At 44.8% G+C, this 24,854-nt stretch overlaps 1 protein-coding gene across 2 annotated transcripts; it reads left to right on the top strand.

The window, feature by feature from the left end:
* The first annotated feature begins 2,533 nt into the window (after positions 1 to 2,533).
* Positions 2,534 to 24,051, top strand: SYT13 (synaptotagmin 13). 2 transcript variants are annotated; one of them, XM_066611261.1, is made up of 6 exons: positions 2,534 to 2,716; positions 9,399 to 9,621; positions 14,495 to 14,656; positions 15,138 to 15,427; positions 20,168 to 20,297; positions 23,747 to 24,051. In XM_066611261.1, exons 1-6 carry the CDS (start codon positions 2,534 to 2,536, stop codon positions 24,049 to 24,051), a joined length of 1,293 nt encoding a protein of 430 aa, XP_066467358.1. The 2 variants fall into 2 exon arrangements, with proteins under 2 accessions (XP_066467358.1, XP_066467359.1); XM_066611262.1 differs by having other exon boundaries at positions 14,495 to 14,629; positions 15,114 to 15,427.
* The last annotated feature ends 803 nt before the right edge of the window (positions 24,052 to 24,854 follow it).

Raw genomic sequence — 24,854 nt, forward strand, 5'->3', positions numbered from 1 at the left:
AGAAAATCTGTGATCTCCAACCTGTGCAGCAAGATGCTACATTGCTTATTTCTCCAGTGTCCTCAGCTGATTAACTCAGGCCAACACACATTTTGCTTCCTTAAACGTGACACCAATTCCTGGGTATATCTGGGATGCTGATTCCAAAAATGGCATCTGTTTTGCCCTATCATGTCTAGTTTTGGAGACACAGCATAGCCTCTTTAGTGAATGGTTCAAGCAGCTTCGTCATGAGGAAGCCTACGCCATGGATTCTTCATGAGGAAGCTGCTTGAACCATTCACTAATAAGGCTATACAATATCTCCAAAACTAGACATGATAGGGCAAAACAGATACCATTTTTTGAATCGGCACCCAAAATTCATATCAAACCACCATAAAGTTTGGGAAAAACTTTTCTGACCCTCAATTTTGTAAGCCTGTGTTATCTGTGGTCTGTTTGTTCTACTTCTGCTTCTATCGTCATAGTCACTGCTCCAATCTTTGTTCTGCCTCCCTGTGCTTGGATATGCAGCTCTCCTGAACACAAAGCCCTGCCCCTGCCTTCATTCTGGCCAGACTTTTGCACCATGACAACCTTGCCTAAGTGGCTCTCTCATTCTTACACACTGATGCCTGACACAGTTTGGTCTCTTATTCCCTATTTTGCACCACTTTCTACATAGCTCTGCAGCAGATGGTTCCCTTAGTGACTGTTGGCTACTGTATTAGATAACCATGCCAAAGTCCTGCAAACATGGCACAGACAAGTGGCCAGTTCCCAGTTTTATGATGCTGCTAAAAAATAGATGCTCCTAGGACATTGTAGGAGAACTTATTTTGTGTTGGATATCCACCAGGGTTGGGAAAATCCAGTACAGGGTGAGACTAGAGTCAAATCAAGAGTTGTCCCCCCCCACCCAAAAATGAGTCATAACAAGGGCACTTTCCAAATCATCAAGTCATGAGTCGATAGGACTCAAGTCTCCCTGCTCCCTTTAAAAAGCCTGCCATAGAAAAAAGGGACTGCTGCTGAGGGGTGTGTGTGCTCTCTTTGAACACTCCCCTGCTATCCCCTCCCATCTATAGACAGGATGGGAGGGGTGGGACAGACTGCAAGAAAGTGGGGACAGAAGTGGCAAGAGGGTCATGCATAGCAAGCTGCAAGGCTTACCAGAACAACCTGTTCCTTAGCAGAAGTAGTCCCACTTTAGCTGATCATTCAGTGTGGATTCCCCCTCCCAAGTAACAACAGAGCCCATAGAATCCACAAGGTTGGAAAGCGTGATTGCTATGAAACGCCTCCCCCTTGCTTCCTCCACCTCCTTTTTCCCTCTCCAAGCCAATCCTAAGGCAAGAACCCCCTTGGGCTCCTCCCATCCTGCATCTAATGATCATGGGTTCCTTCCTTCCTTCCTATCATGGGCAAAAGAGCTCATTCCCACTTGCTCCTTCCTGCTTAGATGCATTAACCCTTCCCTGCCTCATGGCTGGAATCTCCCAGTTGCTTGCCTGGTCTGAATGCTGAATGGGGTTTTTCACACCATAAAAACAGTAAGCGAGCACACCCAGACACAGGCAGCCTCAAGTCAACATGTGTGGGGACGAGTAGTGAGACACGGGACCCCGACTCAAGTGTTTCACGAGCCTTCCATGTGCGCAACTCATGAGTCAATGAAAAGTGTGCATTTTCACTACTTGAGTCTGAGTCACTGACTTGAGTTTCCATCCCTGATATCCACACACATTCGCAATCTAGCCTGATTTGGGAGACCGGGAAGGCTAGGCCTATGTGAACTGTGCTTCATCTTTGAGTCCAGTAACCGAAAATCAAAAACACTCTGTGTCAAGAGTTTTCTACTCTATCCATTATATAGAATGCAAATCCCCACATTTTCCCAATGGATGTCCTTATGTGCCCCATGCTTCAGCATAGCCATGCTGGTTGCACCAAGGTTAGCTAGACTGGGTTACTAGGAAGGCACCTGTTGACTCTTCTCTCTGACTCAAAGGAGACCCTCTGTAACCAGGTGTCAGTAAAATGCATCATTTTTAACATTAATGCAATTCTGAATGACAAAGAACAAGACTTGCACGAAGCATTGAAAATCAGTGTGCAGCAAGCCAAGTCTTGAAAGGGTCACTCATGCACTTTCTGCAAGTTGGCCACAGCACAGCCCACCCCCTTCTTGCTGACGTCTGACTCCTCGATTGCACATCAGACTTTCCCCAGTGGAGCCTGAGAATGAGCTTCAATGAAAGCTGCCTGCTTGCAGTCTGACAAGGACTGCAGGCACCACAACCGCTCCAGCTTGCTTTCCCAGGAGAATTAACCAGAAATACCATCAGGAAGGATGGAGAGGTTCTCTGATCATCTTGCAAAGCAGGAGTGATTCATTAGTCTCTTGTGAATCACTTTTCTCCACTCACTGCTCAGCGACTGCCCAGAGCCACTGCACTCTTTCAACCAGACTGAGACCAGCCTGAATTCTGCCAAGAGATGAATGAAGATCCTGCCGGCTGAGTAAAGTTGTGGGCTCTAGTCTGAGACAATGGTTTTGTCTGTCCCAGTGATTGCCCTGGGAGCTACCTTGGGGACAGCTACCAGCATCCTTGCCTTGTGCGGTCTCACCTGCTTGTGCAAATGCAAGCGACCTGGAAAAGGACCCTCAGACAAGGAACAAGACCTGGACACAGAAAATGCCAAACCCAGCGTGCTTCAGACAGTCCAGCAGGTAAAACACTATTGATTTCACTGGGTGATTCTTCTGTCTATGCAGAGGTTGGAGATATGCAAATGTTCAGCTATGTTGCCCTGTGTGTGTGTGTGTTTATGTGAATATGATTTATATCAGTCGCTGTGATATTTGCAGGGTTTCAGGGTGCAGCATGACTCCCAGACAGGGAGGAGGAGAGAGGGAGGGAGGAGGGAACTCAGGTGGCCTGTGAGATTTGCAAGGCAATCATCAGCTTTTGTTCTACTTGGGAGAAATGTGGGGATGGAAAAGATACAGGCACCTGACAATCAGGCTAGAGGTGTGGACTAAATGAATTTGCATGCGACTGAAACCTGAAGTCCAGAGGAAAAGGAGCTGAAACAACAGTGTCTGAATATTTAAAAACCCATTGATTTCTCCGTCTGCCATGAATGAAGGTGAATATGGTGTAGCTGCCTGAGCTTTCTGTGTAACTAACTCATGTATGTTTTAAAAAATCATTCAGTGAAGGGGTCAGCAAACATATCTCAGTATGCCCCTAAACGTCAGGCATATTGAGATATATTTGAGGAAATGTGAAGATGAGCCAGTGACATTTGACTTGCAATAAAAATCGACCGGTGACAGACATAATGGCTATTGTGGAGAGGCTACTGTTGTGCTGTAAAGTGCTACGAATTTATCCTGAGTTTCCATAATAACAAGTTTCCACTCTTGCCAGACCTTCTTCATTAATCTCAGTGCTTGACTGAATAATAAGCAGGAGCAAAATGACCATATCAGTTTTAACTGGGAATGTTCTCAGTGGAACCTTGAAGAAGTGGGTTCAAATTCCACCCCAGTCATTGACTTGCAAAATGTATGGGTGAACCATTCTCCCTTAGCCTCGACAGCTGATCAAAAATAGACATTCATGGCCTATACTACAGCCTGTTGCAAGACTGCTTTATAGCAGCCCAATCCTTACTCAGAAGTAAGTCCCATTAGAGTTAATGGGGCTTACTCCCAGAAAAGTGTGGACAGGATTGGGCTGTAAGTCACTAATAATAAGAATAATAATTCATAGCTATTCTGGCTCCAGCCTGAGTAGGGGAGCTCTGAGTTTCTTATAAGAATCAGATGGTTATTTCTGCATGAATCATGGAGTGTCTGAACATAGACATTGGTGTTAGATGTAGACGTCACGTCAGACAGAAAATTTGGTGCTTTTCTTTTGGCATTACTGTTAACGTAAGCTTCTGATGTCGTTTTTCAATATTTCTAATGGTGTATTTCACTGGGCTTTCCCCTGAAAGTAGCGCAATACAACCACATAAGATTAACAAAGGTGAAATTGCAGGGCTAGCCCAAGATCCCCTGGCATTAGATGGCATGTCAAATTCTGACACCCCCCCCTTACTCTATGCTACTGGTGTACCACCCCTTCGCTTCCACCAAGTAGTACTGCCAGCGGGATAACTACAGCAGGCACTACAATGTGCAGTGTAAGCAGCCTCTCCCACTCACGATTGGGGGCAGTGATGGTAATGCACTGGTGAGCACCTGTGCGTTGCCACTGCTATCCTGAATGGCTCCAATGGCATGTGGGAGAAGTTGTTTACATAGCGTGTTGTGGCACCTACTGTCCTTAATGTACTGCCTCCCCTCTGGCTATGCTACTACTTCCTCTTTCCTCTTCCTGGATTGAAAAAAGAAGAGGGAACAGAACGGAAGAGGGAGTGTGGAGAAGAGGAAGAAACTGAGCTGTGAGGTCCCTGATGCTCTAAACCAGCAATCTCTTCTCTTCCACAATTTCTCCTCCATTCCCCGCCCCATCTTCAAATCTAGGGAGCGGGAGCAGGAGGAGGGGTGGAAGGGGGTGTGACCTGTCAAGCCACCAACTGTAGAGACCACTTCATTCCGCCAGACTGGGCCTTTTATCAGGGGGTACAAAGTTTCTTTTGGGCCCCTTTGCAAACGGGGAGGGGTGAAACAGAGTGGGGGAGGGTGGTGACGGGTGAGCAGAATGGGAGCAGGGAGGGGCGAAATAGGGTTGGGGGAGGGTAGAGTCAGCTGGAAACATCTTTGGAGACCAGGTCTACTAACCCATGTGGCATCAGTAGGGTTCCCAGCATCACCAGTCGTAGTAGTGTCCCCAGCATCCCGTGCAGGCAACAAGTCTGAGTAGATAGAAAAACATAAGATCTCAGGAAATTTCTGGGCCCCCCTTCTTTGGTTCCTGGGCCACCCTTTTGACCCTGGGCCCAGGTGCAAATTACCCCCTTTACTTCCCTCTCCTAGGCCTTGCCGCCAGACTGAAGGTCATGTGAAACCTGTTCATACTAGCATTATCCTTCATATTCTAGGGCAGGGCCTTCCACACTCTGGCCCAGTGACTGGATCTGGAATAACCCTTGCACCCGCGAGGGGGCTTACCATTCTGCTGTGTTGCTGCATGACCTTCAATGTGATCTGGGGACAGGGACACTGTGGGCAGTCGCACATGCCTGGATGTCCTATTGTGCATTCTTCTGGGATGCTGGGCAACAGATGCAACTGGCCAGAGCGTCCCTGTCGCCTGATCATACTGAAAGTCATGCGGTGTCTTGGCAGAACGGTAAGCTCCAGTCTGAATGGGGACTGGTTTTTTGTTACACAGTGGTCGTGAGCTTGGTACCTGCTGTTCTAAGGCTAGGACAAGCAGCTGTGCTTTGCTTCCGCAGACCTGTGATTAGGTACGCATTGCGTGTGTAAACTACCCTTGCACCAGGCAGTTCACAATGGCATTTAGGCTGAGAGAGAGTGAACTACTTAAGGACACCTGATGATCTGCATAGTTGAGTGGGGATTTGATCCTGGGTTTCCCTGTGCAATTCTAGTTCATATTGCATACATTTGCCTTGCCTTTCTTGCCTGCACAAGTCCTGAAGGAACTTGTATGTACCTTAGATAACCTTTTTTAAGGGAAGGGGCATAGATCAGTGGTGGAATGTGTGCAGAAACCCTAGGTTCAAATCCTGGATTTCCAGTAGCAAGCCCAGTAAAGATGTCTGCCTATGAACTCTGATAGTACTGACATGATGGACCATAGTTCTGATTCAGTATAGGACAGCTTGTTGTGTTCATCCTGCTGGCTTTAATGAGCCTTTAAGCAGTTTCACTGTGTGCTAGATTGCTGCCATTAGATACAGCACTTTTCATGTGCTTTACATTTACAACACTCATTGCAACGCTGCTGGGATGTGGATTATTCATAAAAAACCAGTGATCTATTCTCAGTTTTAAATGGAAACAGGACGAGATGGGAACCACGTCTTCTGTTGATTAAACAAAGTTATGTACAACCCAGCCTTGTGCATGGGTGATCAAGTCCTGTTGACTACAGTAGAGCTTAGTTCCAAGTGGGTGAACAACTAGATGGGACCAGAGCGTTCATCAGGAATGTGCAGTGCGGGATTGGCAGGTGAAGCAGAACTGCCCCATCGTAGTCCGTGGAAAAGCACTGCAGCTGTCCTGCCCACTTACACCTGAGAAGGCTCTCCTTGCTCCCAAGAAAGTGGGTGTAAGCAGAGCTCCTCAAGTGTAAGGAGAGTCTCCTCAAGTGTAAGCAGGGGGGTGGCTGTGGTACTTTTCCATGGACTACAACGGGTTGGTTTTTGCCTCACCTGCTGTCCCGGCACTGCATGTCCCTGGTGTTCATCAGTTCACACAATGGGCATGAACAAACCTCGTTAGATCACACATTCTCTGTTTACTCTTGGTTTAACACCTTAACCTTGTTTTTTAGGGTAGCATAGGGTGGCATGCAAGCTGTATCTGTGGTATGAGATGTGCTCTCCCTGTTTCACACACACAAGTCTCCCCTTGATGCTGGAGTTAACAAGTGATGAAGATGAATGTGTGAATCAACCACGTAGTTCCATGGTTAAAATGGCAGGCTGTCACTGATGGTGGAAGACGTCCTTAGATAACTTGCTTGTATAATTCTGATTTTGCGTTGGCTTTCAGAAATAAAAAAGGCTTCTTTTGGCAGGAAGAAGCCTTACTTTCTAAATTCCATATGTGATAGAGATCTGTGTCTCAGGCTGGTTTGTTTGTGTGGGAAGTGTATTCCATCTTTTTTTTTCAGTTGCTTAGGACATACACTCTGTTGTAGCTTTCCATCAGTAGAAAAACTAAGAGTATCGCAGTGTTTGCAAGCAACACACAAATAGAAGCTTGGCAGTATCAGAGCTTGTGATGCTGTCAGAGAGGTGAATCGAGAGTGTGTTTGATTCATAATGGTGTTTCATTCCTTTTCTGCAATGAAAGGAATGCAATGGATTCCAAAAGGATTGCAAAAAATATATACGACATATGTAAAAAAAATCTGCCAGCCTAACAACCCTTTGCATTTTGAAACTGGGTTGACTTATAGGGGGTGTTATCTTTTATGAGCCAGCTGATATTAAATGTTCAACCTAGTAACCCATCCATTTTTTTCTCAGTGCTAAAGAAGAAAGCAAGCTAAAAGCCCCAGAGCCCGACACATTCCTTATATTTGAAACTTTTTGTACAAATCACTGTATTTATAAGGCGGTGGTTGCATTTTCATCTGCAAAGCGAAGGCTCTCTCTTAAATCATCTGCTGCCATAATTTGGAAGTCTGGGCTTGCAGCCTGCTCAGCAAACAGAAGATGCAGCTGGAGAAGGGGCGGATTAGTCCCCACTGTGTTTACGTATGGCTCCCATGGGGGCTGTCCGTTGTTATGTGATGATGGATTGCCTGGTGGTGTGTCTGGCTTTTGGCAAGAAATGATGGCAATAAGAAGAGCTGATATTTGGATAGTGCTGGTTGGTTCAAAATGATCTCAGTGTTACTCCCAGGATATAAAAGATTCAACTCAGACATACAGCAATGCACTGACTTCTGCTGTAGCCGAAAGCAGGCCTTTGAGTATCATTAATTATATTCATTTGAACACATAAAGTGCATAAATGCATTTAAGTAGCACAATGTCTGCTTAGATCAGCCCCGTCCCCTCTGAATCTTAAACAAGTGAGAAAGTGCTTTTTTTAAAAAAGTAATAAAAAATATTACTGAATATTTCCTATTTATAGCAATAGCCAGAAATCACTCTAACCAGCTTTATAAAATAAGGCCTTCAGACCCAAAAGAATTGTTTAAAATTGATTCTTTCTCATCAGAAGGACCTGTGTTGACTACCGCATGGGACATTTCACTGTCTGAGAACATCTGTGACTATTTTTAAAACTTAAAAATCGTACTATTGATTAGAAATCTGCCTTACAGCTTACTGTTGTCGCATGAAGATTTATGTACAGGAGCTAGGGCTGTGACCTCTTGACTCCACATAAGAAATCTCACAGGATTGGACCTTAAGCTGACAAAGGAGAGAGAGAGAGAGAGAGAGAGAGAGAGAGAGAGAGAGAGAGAGCGCAGACTGCTCTTGTACAATCCTGTGCTAAGTCTCCTGGGAAAGTGGAGTCAATTATGTAATATTATTTGCTCCCATGACTGATGTTGGGTGCTCTTGGCCTGTGACCCTTCTAAGAGGCAGCTACAGTAATAAAGTGCCATAACTCCAGGCAGCGCCTTGAGGTTTAAGAGTATTCCTAGCAGATCTGCAGACTGGCAGCCAAATGACCTAACTTCAGTGAGTGTTTTCCCCAGGGCATGGTCTACATGTTTTATTAACAACACAGAAAGAAGCTAATGAAACCCATTAATTACACTTAGTAAAATGTTCCTATTCTCTCCATTTGAGTTTGGGGAAAAAATAGACTTGCACAGAAGTTAGGACCAAATCCTATCCAATTTTCCAGTTCCAGTGCAGATGTGCCAATGGGGCGTGCACTGCATCCTGTTGTGGGGAGGCATCCTCAAGGTATGGGAACATTTGTTCTCCTATCTTGGGGCTGCATTGTGGGTGTACCTTGTGCTGGGAAGTTGGATAGGATTGGGCCCTTAGTGGGCTCAGTTTTGTTCACCATTGCGATAAAGGAAAGCACCTACATTTCTGGAATTCTTGTGTCGAGTGCTCGGCTGAAAACCAGAAGTGCTGGTCTTTGACCTTCTGGAGGCCTCAGAAGGCTTCCTGAGGTTCGGGGAGACCGCATACCTCAGAAGGTGTGGCCTCAGAAAGGCCTCTGAATGTGACTGGAGCACAGCTCCAGTCGCGTTCAGAGGACAGCAGGTGGGGAGATCTGCAGATTTGATTATCTGTGGATTTTGGTATCTGTGTGGGGGGGGGGGTCCGAGATCCCCCACGAATGCCAAGGCACCACCTGTACTGTTCTTGAGAAGGGGGAGTGCCAAGTGAGTCCTTCCTTAATACACAGACATGCATAGCACAGTCCAGAAACTATTTTCCAAAGTCACTAGATAGAGTGTAAAGAATATTAAGTATGTGTATTGAAATGAACTATATATCACTGTAGGCATTTAAGTGTAATGCAAATTGTCTTTTAATTGAATGGAGTTGGACACTTTATGGGGAAAAAAACCCATCAAGGACTGGGAATATGGAAGGACCAATTAGCAGTAGGCTGGTGGATAATTTCTTTGAAAACCAACTTCTTTGGTTGCTAAAATATGGCACATTTTGTCAGTGATACATCAGCCATCTTAAGCATGTTCCCTACTGAACTAACACAACTTTCTCTATGAGGGAGTTTGACTTAACACAGTAAGAATGATGAATGGGTTCTTTGGTTTCAGTTCAACATTGAGAAGACTGCAGAACCTGTGCAGCCCAGGACAATCCTAAAGTTTCCCCATATCTATGGCCCGAAGCCAGTAGTTACTTCCTCAGAAATTGTCAACTATCCCGATTACACCTTGAAGACATCAGAAGAACCAGCCAAGGGCAAACCTGCAACTTTGGATGAGAAAAGGATGAACATACAAGTCAATGAAGAGTTATTCATTCACCCTCAAACTGGTAGGCATGATGCCAAGCTAATTGCTTCCTATTCAGATTCATGACTACACTGACTTTCTTCTTTCCTACAATTGATCAGATTGCAAGCCCCTGTGTAGGGGCTTCACACAATACTGTGCAGGTGTAGAGCACCAGTGCAAAGGGATGACAGACAGTCTTTGAACCATATGAGAACTATAGTAACTTCAAGCAAATCTCTGTGTAATTGCTCACATCTGGCAACATTTGAACCTGATGGGTCAGCACCCCTATTGGTTTTTCCCTCTCCACAGCCATCCTTTTAACTGCACAATTTATTCTAGTGACAGTACCAATCATTCATTCTTCCTGGCAATTTTCCATCAGGCATGGTGAAGTTTGTCTATGGTTTATGGACAGATTTACTTTTGTCCTGAAAAATAATTTGGCACGAAGTTTTTTGAGCTTCTTTAGGGCATGCTGCGACTATTCTATCATACTGATTTTCAGCACAACCTCCTGATTTTAGAAATGGGTTATGTCAGAATGCCAGATGCAAGGGAGGGCACCAGGATGAGGTCTCTTGTTATCTGGTGTGCTCCCTGGGGCATTTGGTGGGCCGCTGTGAGATACAGAAAGCTGAACTAGATGGGCCTATGGCCTGATCCAGTGGGGCTCTTCTTATGTTCTTATGAGTGTTACTCAGAAGTGAGCCCCATTGTGGTCAGTAGGGCTTCCTCCTAGGAAAGTGTGTATAGAATTGCAGCCTCAGTGATGAAGCAACAACAAGTTGTACAATGACAAGTTTTAGAAAACCTGATGAGATCAAATTTGGACATTTATGTATTTGTTTAGAAGTGCAATCCTAACTTGCACTGAAATGGGGAGGCCGGTAGTCCTGCCCTGTATCCAGCATGAGTTTGGGGCTGCAAGTGGCTCAGCCTGGGACAAAGGGAATTGCTTCCCCTTATCCCAGGGAGATCTCCTGCAGGCCCAATGGGTCTACTTGGATCTGCGCCACCTAAAGAGGTGGCACAGATCCGAATAGCCCAGGGCTGCTGCGGGCTGCTGAGCAACGGAGATAGGATCTGGCATAAGTGCCAGATTCTGGCCCTGCCCCTTGCTTACCCACCACCCACTGACGTCACTAGGGGGGTGTGGGCCACACCGGGTGACGCGCTGGGGGGTGACGTGCCATAGGGGGAGGATGCGCTAACTTCGTGGCCTCGAGGGCTACCCCAGGCTACCCCATCCATACACCGTTGGATGCAGAATGTCCAGCGGAGTGCAATGCAGAAAACGGAATTGAAATAGCTCCTTTTTTTGAAAAGTTATGACAAAAAAAACTGGAAAGAAAAAATGCATGGAGCCCTATGGAAAGTGAAAGTGAGCCGTATTGTGCGTTTACGCGCGAGTAGGCAAACTTGCCTTAGTCCAGGCAAGGACTGAGAGGACTCAGGGCAGGCTGAGAGGACTCCAAGGATGTCAGAATGGTCCTGATCCAATGAATGCAGCCCCCAAAAACACAAAAGGGAGAAGGAAGTCCCTCCCTCCCAGCCCTATGGAAAGCGAAGCAGCCTCACGGTTGCGTTTACTCGCGAGTAGGCAGATGAGCCTTGCCTAGTGGTCAGGCCAGGCAAAGGGGAATGTGAGGACACCAGAATGGTCCTGATCCGATGGAAATGAAGTTCAACATATGTTCCAGAAGGCAACTAAAAAGGACAAAAAAAGAGGCTTGAATGGTAAATGGAAACTTTTCTATTTTGCACTTGCAAAGCCAGGAGCGTCTTTATATTGATGTGCTTGAAACAGAAGAACTTTAAACCGGGCACTGGGGAGGGCGGGAAATCTCACTGATTCTTTTTGGGGGGTTGCTATTGCAGGCAGACTACAGAGTAAGCTCCATTGACCACTATGGGACTTACTTCAGAGTAGACATGCATAGGATTGGGGTCACAGGCTGCAATCCTACCCACACTTTCCTTAGAGTAAGCCCCTTTGACCACAATAGGACTTACTTCAGAGTAGATTCACTTGGTGGAACAGGACTGGCTCCCCCTTATTTAATTATTTCTTTTATTTTAATTTAATTATTTATAATTATTTATTTTAATTTGCTTGATGATGTCACTTCTGGCCATGACATCACTTCCAATGGGTCCTGGACAGACTGTCATTCTAAAAAGTGGGTCCCAGTGCTAAAAGTTTGAGAACTGCTGCAATGTTGTTAGTAAGTTGACACAGGGGTGTGTGTGTGTGTGGGACTCTACAAGTTTTCAAAATCACTAAAATCAGAATTGGAGGAATAAGACCATCATGTTATCAATCAATCAATGCGTAATTTCATACAGAATGCAATGAAACAAACCACATTGAAATATCTGTGTTCTAACAAAAGGTGCAGCCAAAACACCAGTGGGGGTGGGGCGATGGCACATCACCACGCCCACCACTTGGGGCGTTGCCCTGCCCACTGCATGGGGTGATGCGCAGGCCTCCCGCACCAGGTGACGTGAATCCTAGTGACGCCACTGCCAGCACCCACCCACAGGCCCACCCACCTCCCACCCTCCCCACCCTGAAACGCCTCTTCCCCGCCCTCCACACCCCCCCATGCTGGCCGAGCTTGGCCAGTGTGGGCTTACCCGTTGCCTCGGTGTATTGGGGCCCACATCGGCCTCTGGAGGCTAGTGCACATCTGTAAACCAGCCTCCCTCCTCTCAAGTCAGTGCAAAAGTGCTTTACGGCACGTTCTTCACCGTCTTGGGCCGGTGCAAAGCACTTGTGTCAGCCCAGGGCGCTGTTGAGATTGCGCCCTAAGACATTTATATCCGTCCTCTCCAGTAAAATTCAAGGCAGCTCACAAAGATGTAACACAATAAATACAATATAAATAAATCAGAATTACACTTTATTAAAATTCAGTATCAATAAAATTCCCTAGTAGCTCATCTAAAAGAACCACGAACACTCAAAGCACAGCCCATCATAAATACATGATATCAATATAAGGGAAAAAGTAGTACTGGAGACTTAAATGAATGACATGGTTTAGTGAATCTTGCTTCACACCATGTTCCTTTTTTAATCCAAAATTTGCTTCAATGAATCCCACCGACTGCATGCTAATTGAATGATTTTCATGTGTTTGTTTTAAACTGCTTATCCTGTTATTATGATTCTGTTTTTTTTAAATTAAAGGATTATATCCTAAGAGTTCCCACAGAAGCAGCCCATGGCTTTAAGCTCTTTCTGTGAATGGAAGAAGAGTAGAACTCACAGAAGGTCTGGGGGGGGGGGAACGCCCATAAACATTGTCTTATGGACTTGCAGCCACATTGTCTTGCGACCATGGAGTGTCTCCATGTGCATAATTAAGATACAGCCCATAGATTTTAAAAAATGTTTTGCAAGGACTATTATGGCAGAGAATAAAGGGGGAAAGGAATAAAATGAGCACTGACTGGAGCCATGAGAGAAAGCATCCTGCATCAGTCCCTAGGGTGCTGGACCCACAGCTTTGGTTTCTAACAGTTCAATCCTGTTGAAATTCCCCCGTGTTGATACAAAATGGCTGGCACATGTCCAAGTGGATCCATGCCAGTGAATCTGACCTGAGAAGGGGGTTATGATATAGTGTGTGCCATCACTGATGATTCTTGCCCCTTCCCAGGACACAATCTGCCCAACCTTTGCCCTGTTCCCCACCCTCCTTCCACCTCTCCACTGCTCGGCACAGAGCTGACCAGTTCTGGCATGCTGGGTCCTGTGCTGGCCCCAGCGGGACAGCACATGCTTTCCCACCAGCGCTATTAAATCCAACGCAACATGCTTTAAAGCACATTTGTGACCATCTGCATTGGTGAATTGTGCCATAAATGTCCACAAGACAATGTTGACAGGTTTTTTGCCCCAGATCTTCTCTTCAAAGCTGAAGCTTTAAGACTATTGACTAGATTCCAGATAGCTCCACTTGTGTTTCCATGATGAGTAGAAACCTTAATAGAAATTTATATATATTTTAACCTCTAGGGTACCATGATATATACATCTATCATTGGGTGCCTGGAGAATGGAAAAACATAAAATGTAAGCCATGATGCTAGACTAGAGTACAAGAGTGCAAGAGGAGTTCAGACTTAAATTTTATCATCAAAGAGCAATTTCTAAAATTATGCAGGGGATGGATAGAGTGGATAGAGAGATGCTCTTTTCCCTCTCACATAACACCAGAACCAGGAACATCTGCTAAAATTGAGTGTTGGGAGAGTTAGAATAGCCAAAAGAAAATATTTCTTTCCTCAGCATGTAATTAGTCTGTGGAAATCCTTGCCACAGGAAGTGGTGATGGCATCTCCATCTCTTTAAGATGCCTTTAAGAGGGGATTGGACAAATTTCTGGAGGAAAAGTCCATCACGTGTTACAAGTCATAATAGGTATGTGCAAGATTCTGGTTTTAGAGGTAGGCTACCTCAGAGTGCCTGATGCAGGAGAGGGCACCAGGACGCAGGTTGTGTCATGTTGTCTTGTGTGCTCCCTGAAGCATTTGATGGGCCACTGTGAGATACAGGAAGCTGAACTAGATGGGCCTTTGGCCTGATCCAGAGGGGCTCTTCTTATGTTCTTATGCTTATCTTCTTATGTCATACATGTTGAAGAAAAAAAAGTTTAAAAAATGCATTGGGCTACTACAGATCCCTGTCCTGTGGCCAGGATATTAAGCTTTGGATCCTTTCCAAAGAGTAGTAGAAGAATGGAAGACATTATATGAAAGCTAGACAGAAAGAGGTTCATTTAGCTAATATTGAAATTGATGACTTGAACCTTACTCAACTTTACAAATGTAAAGAAAACCAGAGTGGGTAAAATGAAGTGGAAAGCATTTTCTTATTAACTCAATTGTGTGAGTTCCAGGTGGGATGAAAGATGTTTGTGTCACCAAGCGCCTGAGTCCTGAGGAGGTTGCTGGCTGCGACCAGGTCCCAGAACTTTGCTATTCTCTGGGCTACAACCGCCAGAAGGATGTGCTGTGTGTGGCTTCCCTTGAAGGTAAGGGGACTCTCTCTGTAACGTACAGTATTTCTTTATTATCATTACATAAAATCCCTGTGAGGTGTCCTCTTAAAGTTTTCACCTGACATGTGACAAACTGAGCTGAGAAAGAGTAATTGATCTAGGCCTCTAACCAAACCTCATTTGGGGTTTTAATGTTCCCAGGTTCTCCAAAGAATCCAGGTTCTCAAGGTTCAAACCTAACACTGCACTGTTTACTCTCTCTCTCTCTCTCTCTCTCTCTGTGTTTCTCACTAGTTATGAAATTTCCAAACCACTGTAAAGCATCAGAGATTTGAATAACAGCAATTACTGTCAAATTCAGTGAGCAGTTTCCAGAATAACTTGCTGTGGTTACAAAAGAATATGTTTGTTGTTTTTAATTTAAATTGAATTAAAACATTGCCATTTTTCTTCTGAAAATACTTTTGGTATTGGAGTAGAATCTGTTCTTCCCCCCCCCCTTTTCCTGGTTCTGCAGTCATGTGTGGAACCACAGTAGGAGACCAGAACAATGGCTGTGACTGCTACATCATGGGCACCTTGATGAGCCGATCTGGTATTATGGAAGCCCAGACAGTGTTGAAGAAGCAGCAGCCCCATATCACCTGGGAAGAAGCTCTAATATTTCCAATCAAAGAGGAGGAGCTGCCAGAAGGGGTTCTGACACTAACCTTGAGGAACTGTGACAAGTTCTCCAGGCACAGCATTGTTGGGGAAATGAAACCGAGTCTGGCTAACATTGGGGATCCATATGGAACAGCACAGTGGGAGAAGCTGAAAACTCTTGAGAAGGTATCCTACCTGTTCAATAAGATTTTGTTATTGCCACTGTTTATTCTCTGTGGGTGGGGAACATTTGCTGTATGTGGATGGCACTGAACCAAAATGAAATAGAGATTTCAGGGGCCTTAAACCATTATACACCACAACAATCCACAGCTGCAAGACTGCAAAAGCTACAGACACTCAAAGAGACCATAGGCCTTTACACTGGGTGACGCTACAGGTCTTGAAAAGAGAGTGGAGCACTTCATGACAGTAAGAGTTTTTGTGAATGCACAAAATACCTCAGATATTGGCTGATGATAATTATGAGAAGTTTCTAGTTTGGCTCATTGTTATCATCAACCCCGTTCTTGTAGTACTGTTTGAAGAAAAATGCACCATATTTATACACAATTAAAGTGTGTAATGGAGCAACTACTTTGTGTCTGAAATGTCTTCAGGGCTCACTTTCATCTGACTGTCAAGATCCAGAAAGAAACAGATAGGTCAGCTACTCAATCCATTCAGTCTCGAAAAAAGGTGCCTGAGGAGGGACATGACTGAAATGTAAAAAAATTACACGGGGGGTGGATAGAATGGATAGAGGTTGTTCTTTTCCCCTTCACACAACACCAGAACCAGGGGACATCAACTAAAATTGAGAGTTGGGAGAGTTAGAACAGACCAAAGAAAAAAATTATTTACCCAGTGTGTAATTAATTTGCGGAACCCCTTGCCACAGGATGTGGTGATGGTGTCTAGCCTAGGTGCCTTTAAAAGGGGATTGGACAGATTTCGGGAAGAAAAGCCCATCACAGGTTACAATCCATGATAAGTATGTGCAGCCTCCTGGTTTTAGAAGTAGGCTACTGCAGAAGGCCAGATACAAGGGAGTGGCAACAGAATACATGTCTCTTGTTGTCTTGTGTGCTTCCAGAGGCATCTGGTGGGCCACTGTGAAATACAGGAAGTGGGACTAGATAGGTCTTTGACCCGAACAAGCAGGAGTCCTCTTATATTCAATGTTGAACTCCCCTTGCCTGTTCGACTGTTCTTTCTAGTTTCCATTCCTAATACAATCTGCTTGCTTTTCTTTCTCCTCTCCTTCCCTGCTACTATGTTTTTTTTTTTTCCCCAGCAGAGAAGGAAGGCTTGGGAAGGATGCCAGGGTAGTGTGTGAGTTCTGATCTCTGATGTGGGAAACAGAATCATGTTACTGTTGTGGTTGTGTGTGTACTATCGCTCCTGTTCATCAGAAGCTTGAAGCAGCCGCATGATACGGAGTTGCGCAAATTGCTAGGAAAATGGTTTCTCCAGTCTGGAAAAATACTGTTGAGAGATTGCCAGGATAAGGTCCTCCCCCTTGCCTATTCATTCTGGGGCCATTGCTTCTCACCTTGGGAAGGAGCTAGCAGGTGGCTAATTGCACCCCTGAAACAGATGGCCTCCGTCAATTTAGCAGATGGTCTCCAGGAACATATAATACCACAAATGCCAACAATTTGCCTGCATCCAGTTAGTACAGCCGCTAATATCCAATTATATCGAGAAACTGACAGCAGTGTTGTTTCATGTGCACTTGGCTGTCCTCATAGCCACCCACACGGCCACAGCGAGGCTGAAATTCTTCAAACCTGAAAGGAGCAGGTTAACAGGCTTCTTAGTTGTGCCCCAGTTTTTGTTGCGGAAGATATCCACAGAATGCTGGCTTTGCGTCATCGGGGACCTGGGAGAGTCAGCCATTACGTGGAGAGCTTAAACATAAGTCTTAAATCATTAATCAAGAGCTGGGGTAGGGGAGAGCGATGAGGGAGATGATCAGAAGAAAAGAGGCGCTGTTTTGTCAGTACGCTTCAGGAGCCAGCTTGTAAGGATTTATTTAAAGCCTGATGTGTTCTGTTGCAGTGTGCCTAGAAAAAAGTCAGACCCACTTGCTGTGTGATTCTGCTGGATGAGCCTAGAGGTGAGCTCACAGCCAGCCCAGTCACGCCATTAATTTAAGAGTAAGGCTCAGAACAAAGCTCGCCGGCTCCTGAAAACCGCAGGCGTAACAGTTTGCAAGGCTCCGTGTTCCATCTTGCTGTTTATTAATAATAAAACACCAGTGTTCTGCCACAGCATCAAAACACATTCATCATTGACTATAAGGATGGCTGACTGATCAAGCACATGCTTGTCAGTTTATTACTTCAACTGAAATAATGCAGAGGAGGGGCTCCTGCGAGACTAGCACTGGGGGTGTTGTCAACCTCAGCAGAGTGTAAGGCAGACCGATCCCATCTGTGGGACCCGATCCATAGGAAAGCTGCACCACACAATTATCATTGGAATAGGTGGGTAATAGAATGGACTTCATTAAGGCTTGTGCTGGAGAAATTCCCTAGTAGTGGGTTGTGCCGCAAGTTATAATTTTTATTACGAATATGTATATACTGCCTTTTAACAGGAGTAGTTCACAAAGCAGTTTACAAAGTAAAATAAATCAAAGTGGTGTCCTCTTACATTTAGCAGGGGGTGCGCAACTGTCCCTTTCCACCCAAACATGGGATCTTTTCCAGTGGCTGTTGCTGGCATCTCTACTGTTTTTGTTTTTTTAAAGATTGTGAGCCCTTTGGGGACAGGGACCCATTTATTGTCGCAATCTGGGTTCCGTAGCAGCAGCTTTGAATGGCCTAGTAACAATGCAATATCTGAACCTTTGCTAGGCCTTTTATGGCAGTGTAGATATGCTGTCATAGGCTTGGGCCATTAGGCTGCAATGCTTAATACACTTTTCTGGGAGTAAGTCCATTTAACCCAATGAGACTGACTTCTGAGAAGACAATAGGATTTTCCTTTAAGAAAAGAAAGACATGCTGGAAACCATATTGTTCCTTTGTCTGGGATAATGTAGAGCTGTATTATCCCCTTGACCACCTAGATCACTGATCTCTTCAAGTATAAGCTCTTTTGTTTCATGTCAACTTTCAGTATCTTTCTGATGCAGCCAAGGATATATGCAGTTCATAATTCCTGCAACAAGCAGCCCAATCCTACATAATGCCCTGTGCGGCAATGCGGTGGCACCAATGTAGCATCCACTGCATCCAGCAGGTGCTTGGCCTTGGGAGGCCTCCTTGGGGCAAGGGACATTTATTCCCTTCCCCCAGGGTAAATTCCAGCCAACCCAGTGTGTCAACTTGTACCTGTTCCAGTGATGTCGCTGGCATAAGTTCACGTTGACCCATCAAAGAGGATCAGACCTGGGGAGGCGGTTAGGATTTGCTGGGTACCACTGCTGCCCAACCTGCCCCCTTCACAGGCCCGATCTGCTTATCTCCCTACCTCATCCCTTCCCTGCTCTGCTCACTCCTGCCCCATTCTGCCCCCTCCCTGCCTCCCTCCTGGCCCCTGCGTGGCCTTACCTGAGGCAGTAGAAGTCAGTGGTCCTGACTGCTTGCACATCTAGTGGTAGATAGGCTGCACTCTACGACAGTGTTGTACTTGTGACTGGAAAGCACGTTACAACAGAATGCACGTTTTGGCGGCACAACAGCCAAATAGGAATGGGCCAAAGTTTGAATTATGGGGCTGAATTTCTTCCCTATTTCCTTTCCCATTTTCCTATGCTCTTTTCAAATACACAGCCTCTCATTTGCTCCTCTTCCACTCTCCCCCTCCTCTTCTACCAGCTGACTCCCTATCAGGACACTGTATTGCTTTTCAAAGGAGGAAAAAATCAATTGTCAATGTGATTATTCTGCCTTCTGGGTTACATGTAGAGAGTCAGATGAAATGAGTGAGACTCCACCTGAGGGGTCAGAAGTCTATAAGGTCAATCATGAAGGGGCCAAGAGGCATTACAAAAAAGTAAAAACTCAATAGCACCTTGAAAATGCGTTCCTTTGCAAGCTGCAGCTCAGAGAGGTTGATGAAACGTTTCACAGAGACCGTCAGGAAAGAATTTAGAACAAGGGCCCCAAAAATGGTCTGCTAAAAATAAAATACTGAGCTTGAGTGATGAGGTTTAGCTCGTTCAATTTGCCGGTAGCACAGGACCCAGAAACAGTAGGTATTTCAGGTGCTGCAATGTGCTGTTTGTAAGTGGCCCCTTCCACTCAAAAACATTTCAGGCAGTGAGAGTAATGCACAGGCGATGCAGTTTGATTCAGTGAGAGCCTGCATGTTACTGTCACTGCCCGGAATGGCTCCAACGGTGTGTGGGAGGTGTACATGGGGTGTTGTGGCGTCTGTAGTACTTATTGCCCCCTAGCTACGCTACTGCAATCTGCCAGTTCAATCTAGTTTTAGACCAATTCCCTATGCCTCATCTATCCTTTATTACAGGGCGCAAATGATTAAATTTAAATTGCATTGCCTAATACAAAATTTAGTTAAATGAAGCAAGGTGGTATTAACTACTGGAGCCTGTGAATCAACTTCAGGTTTTGTTGCACAAACACAAATCTGAAGTCCTGGCACAGTTGGGGAGCTTCTCCTCTGTTCTCTTGTTCTCAGTGCCTCTGTTTTGCTCTTGTGGCCCAGAATTGTTCCAAGGGGGAGGGGGAGGGGCCACTTGCATGCCATGGTGAGGCTCCCTGCAAAACTTAGCACTTTGCACCCCCTCTAGCTACACCACTGGAAGTGTGAATTGAGCCTTGCTATACTGTATAAAGGCCTCTTTGTCCAATGTCCACTGCACACCTCAGTTGCTCTCTTGACTCCCTTACATAGATGGCATAGAAAAAGGAATTTTCATTACTTTTGTATTGTCTTGATCAACTGTAGGACCCTGATGCAGGCTATGGCGAAGTCCTCCTTTCTATCAGCTACCTGCCTGCAGCAAATCGTCTTCTGGTGGTGCTCATAAAAGCCAAGAATCTTCATTCCAAACAGCTGAAAGAGCTCCTTGGCAAGGGTGAGTGATAAATAGTGCTATGGGGAATAGGTCACATCGCAGTATAGGACATAGGTACCAGGACGCAACCAGACTGGATACACCACAGAATTAAAGTCTGTGAGCTGTGATCTAGAATAGCCCTTCAGCCAAGGACTCACTATGCGGCCTTAGGCAAATCACTACTCTTGACTTCAGTCCGCTCCCCCCATCTGCAAAATGGAGCTAAAAAACCTGCCTCCCTTACTGGGTTACTTTAAAACGATGGTTCCCTAACTTTGGGTCAGAAGCCACTGGTGGGTCGTGACCTGATTTTTGGTGAGTCCCCAAAGGATGGTGGAAAAATCAGATAACTAATTACCTCAAGCCCTGAAGCTGTTCAAAAATCAGATACTGTAGCTGCTAATTACCCTGCAAAGAGCTCAGCTACTGCAGTTTGCAAATATAAATATAGGGAGATAAATACGTGTAAATATAGGGAGATAAATGTTTGAGGATCTTTTTTCTGGTTATCATAAATAAATAAAATATTATTTCTTTCAAGATCTCCTTTTTAAAAGTCTGGTAAACCTAGGTGGGTCCTGATAGAATGTCATTTTAAAAAGTGGGTCTCAGTGCTAAAAAGATTGGGAACCACTGCTTTAAGGAATGTCTATGAGGCACTTTGAACACTGTGAAGCACTAAAAATGCTACTTATTTTTCACCTAATACCTCCCATTAAAACCTCTAACAGAGAATGCTGGTGCACATGCATATACAGTATATATACATACATACTTTCTAGCTTGCATAGCTGGTCTACATCTTACAGCTTTGGGAAAAGTGATTATTTTAGTCTGAGCTTCTAAGCTAAGTAAGGGCGCAATCCTAACGCACTTCTCAGCACCGACATAAGGGTAATGCAACTTTGAGGTAAGTGAACAAACATTGCCTTACCTTGAGGAGGCTCCCATGACTGCCCCCCAACTACAGGATGCCGCACACACCCCACTGGCACAGCTTTGCCAGTGCTGGAACATTGGTTAGAACTGAGTCCTAAAATTGCTTGTGACAAAGAGTGCATTTTGTAGCACTGAAGGTTTGAGGGCGACATCAAAAGCAGAATGTAGTGTGATGGGTGGGACACAAGTATGAGTGCATGCAGTGGTTTTTTTGTAAAAAAATAGGTGCAGGAACTCACAACTTTTTATTTATTTATTTATTTTTAAACCATTTTTTATACTTGCGTGTGTGCGCGTGCGCGCGCGCGCGCGCGCACACACACACACACACACACACACGTCCATCCTGTGTGAGCTCCCTGATAGCAAAAGCACTCCTGCCACAGCTGGAGTGAAACACCCCATTTTTTTTAGGTGGGGAGGTGCTCCATTGGGCTATAGGAAACTCTCTCCGTTGGGCTATAGGAAAGCCTATACAGTAGTTGAAGTGTTCAGAACAAATATATAAGGTCTTGAGCCCAGCCGGTGGCCATCAGTGCCTCAAGTGTTAGTTCCAAACACTTTGAGCCTAAGAGCTCTGGTGGCTCAGAGGTTAAACTATAGATCTGTGAAGCCAGAGGCTTGGGGCTCAAATCCCACTGAGGAATAATATTTTATTTCTTTTAAGGTGGGAAGGTGCTCCATGGCTGCAAAATATAAAGGTTGGTTGCTAGTTGCCAAAAGGGGGGCCAGTTGAGGCTGCAAAACTCCTCAAAGTTCAGTCCCAGGCAGGCTCTTTTTTGAACTTTTTTTTTTTAAAGTCCCAGGTAGGACTTAACCCACAGTTAAGCTCCTGGAGTGAGCCCCCTACTCCAGGAGCTTAACTGTGGGTTAAGTCCTAACTGGAACTTAAAAAAAAAAAAAAAGTTCAAAAAAGAGCCTGCCTGGGACTGAACTTTGAGGAGTTTTGCAGCCTCAACTGGCCCCCCTTTTGGCAACTAGCAACCAACCTTTATATTTTGCAGCCATGGAGCACCCTTCCCACCTTAAAAAAAAAATTATTCCTTGGTGGGATTTGAACCTCTAGCCTCTGGCTCCACAGACTTACAGTTTAACCACTGAGCCACCAGAGCTCTTAGGCTCAAAGTGTTTGGAACTAATACTTGAGGCACTGATAGCCACCAGCTGGGCTGAAGACCTTATATATTAGTTCTGAACACTTTGACAATAGGCTTTCCTATAGCCCAATGGAGAGAGTGCTGGGCTGTGGAGCACAAGGTTGGAGGTTCGAATCCCTCCCTAGCCAGCAGTGCAGAGTGGGGTGGTGCAGGCAGGGGAAAAAAGGTGGGGGTAAGGAGGAGGGAAAAAAGGGGGCGGGTGGTGCAGGCAGGGGGGGAAAAAGGTGGGGGCAGAGAGGAGGGGGGAAAAAAGGTGCCATTCGATGCATTCCATTACAAAAAAAGCCCTGAGTGCATGTTACATAACACACACAGCCCACTGCAGTAAGTGTCTGGATAAATGTATATACCTATATATATACTGGGATAAATGTCAGAAACACGGTGCCTAACTAGATGTGATGACATCATCATTCACATTTCTGTTCTTTTCCTACACAAAGAATGTCTTATTTCAGTATCAAAAGGAGCCCACATCTCTCCAACCCTTTCCCACTCCTCAATCAATTATCCTTGCTACTTTTCCCTATTTCCTGGCTCTCGTACCTTAAGTAAGCTGGGGATAAAGAAATGGGTTTGGAGCAATGGACTGAGAGGAGGCATATAGATATAAATACGATCTCATACTTTATTGTCATTGTACAAGGTACAACGAAATTTCAATGCACTCCAAGACACTGACATAAAACATTTATACAACAATCATACAACACATTTAAATCCATCCCACATCCAATGCTGCATACACATCTATTTATATAAATATCTCTTGCATTAACCCTTTAACAGCATTAACCCTTGCTAATTGGGTAAGAGGCACTTTTTCAAGTGGATGCTCCTCTTTTATTTAGCAGGGGGAGAGTAATTGACCCACCTCACCCCAGCAGTGTCTTTTCTAGTGGCTCTCTGCTGGTGTTTTGCATCTTTTAGATTGTGAGCCCTTTTGGGACAGGGAGCTATTAGTTATTTGATTTTTCTCTGCAAACCGCTTTGTGACCTTTTGTTGAGAAGCGGTATATAAATACTGTTAATAATATCTCAAAATAAAATAATACTCCTATTTCACTCAGAGATGTAATAAATAGATAATAATTTATCTATTATAAATTAGAAGGGAAGGAGAATGGCATAGCACCCGTCTCCCACATGCTTGTTTTGTTGTAAAAGCAGGACTCCAACTCCAAAGGTGGATCAGACAGACACTTGAAAAGACATGTGTGACACCTCCAGTCATGTCTAGTCTGGCATTCAGCAAGTGCTGACACTTACTGGCAATTAAGGTTTCAAGAAGCCAGAAGGAAATGTCAGAGCATGCTTACATCTGAAGGCCACCCTTCATTAAATGGCCAAATTTCATCCCTGTTTCTGCAGATATATCTGTCAAAGTGACACTGAAGCACCAGTCCTTGAAGCTGAAAAAGAAACAAACAAAGCGTGCAAAACACAAGATCAACCCCGTCTGGAACGAGATGATCATGTTTGAGGTGCCCCATGATCTGCTCTGTGCCTCGAGTGTGGAACTGGAAATGTTAAGTCAGGATGGCAACGGGCAGAATCATTTATTGGGGAAGTGCAGCCTTGGCTTGCATGCTGCTGGCACTGAGAGGAACCACTGGGAAGAGATGCTGAGAAATCCCAGAAGGCAGATTGCTATGTGGCACCAACTCCACATGTAGCTATGGAGTGAGAAGCACCAGCCAGCCCAGGTCTGTGATCTCAGAGCCAGAACAATGAGATCTGTTTCAGCATTCTGAAGGAACACAAACTGGATCCATCCACATGATCAAGCACAACTTTTGTTTTATTGGTGTTGTCCTTAATTGTTGTTTGCAACTGCAAGACCATCATAGAAATGAAATGAGGAAAGTGACCAATCTTTTGTTAATCCATGGTAATGAACGGTATGCAAGACAATGTTCTCACCTTCTATCATCAGCCTTTGTTAGCCAGAGCTAATTAACATGTTATGAAAGGTAAGATGTAGATGTAACCTTGAGTTTTTTTGAGAGTGTCAATAGACATGTGATTAGAAGTGAACACTGTATATATACTCAATGGCATTGCCCTGGGGGTGCAGAGGGATGTGTGGCTCTCACAAGTCGCAGTTTGTAGGAATAATACCATCATATTATATACCATTCCATGTGTAATTTATAGCAGAATGCAGTGAAAAAAAAATGGAGTGAAGTATCTCCATTCTATCAAATTATAGCCAAAAAATCAGAAAACAAAAATGCAACTGTCTTACGTAACTAAAAAGTACACTTCCTTAATTCAAAATGGACCAATGAGACTGAATGTTCGAAGAGCCAAAGAGATGTTGTTATGACACAGCATGCAACCGATAAGGTGTTAGTAAGGTGATACTCTCGGGAGAGAGTTTGTGACACCACTAGTGACCAAAATAGATAAAGTCATGGTTTGTAGGAATAATACCGTTATATTATATGCCATTTGATGCTTAATTTATCATAGTCTT

The sequence above is a fragment of the Tiliqua scincoides genome, chromosome 1 (assembly GCF_035046505.1).
Source record: "Tiliqua scincoides isolate rTilSci1 chromosome 1, rTilSci1.hap2, whole genome shotgun sequence".
Classification (NCBI taxonomy): Eukaryota; Metazoa; Chordata; class Lepidosauria; order Squamata; family Scincidae; genus Tiliqua; species Tiliqua scincoides.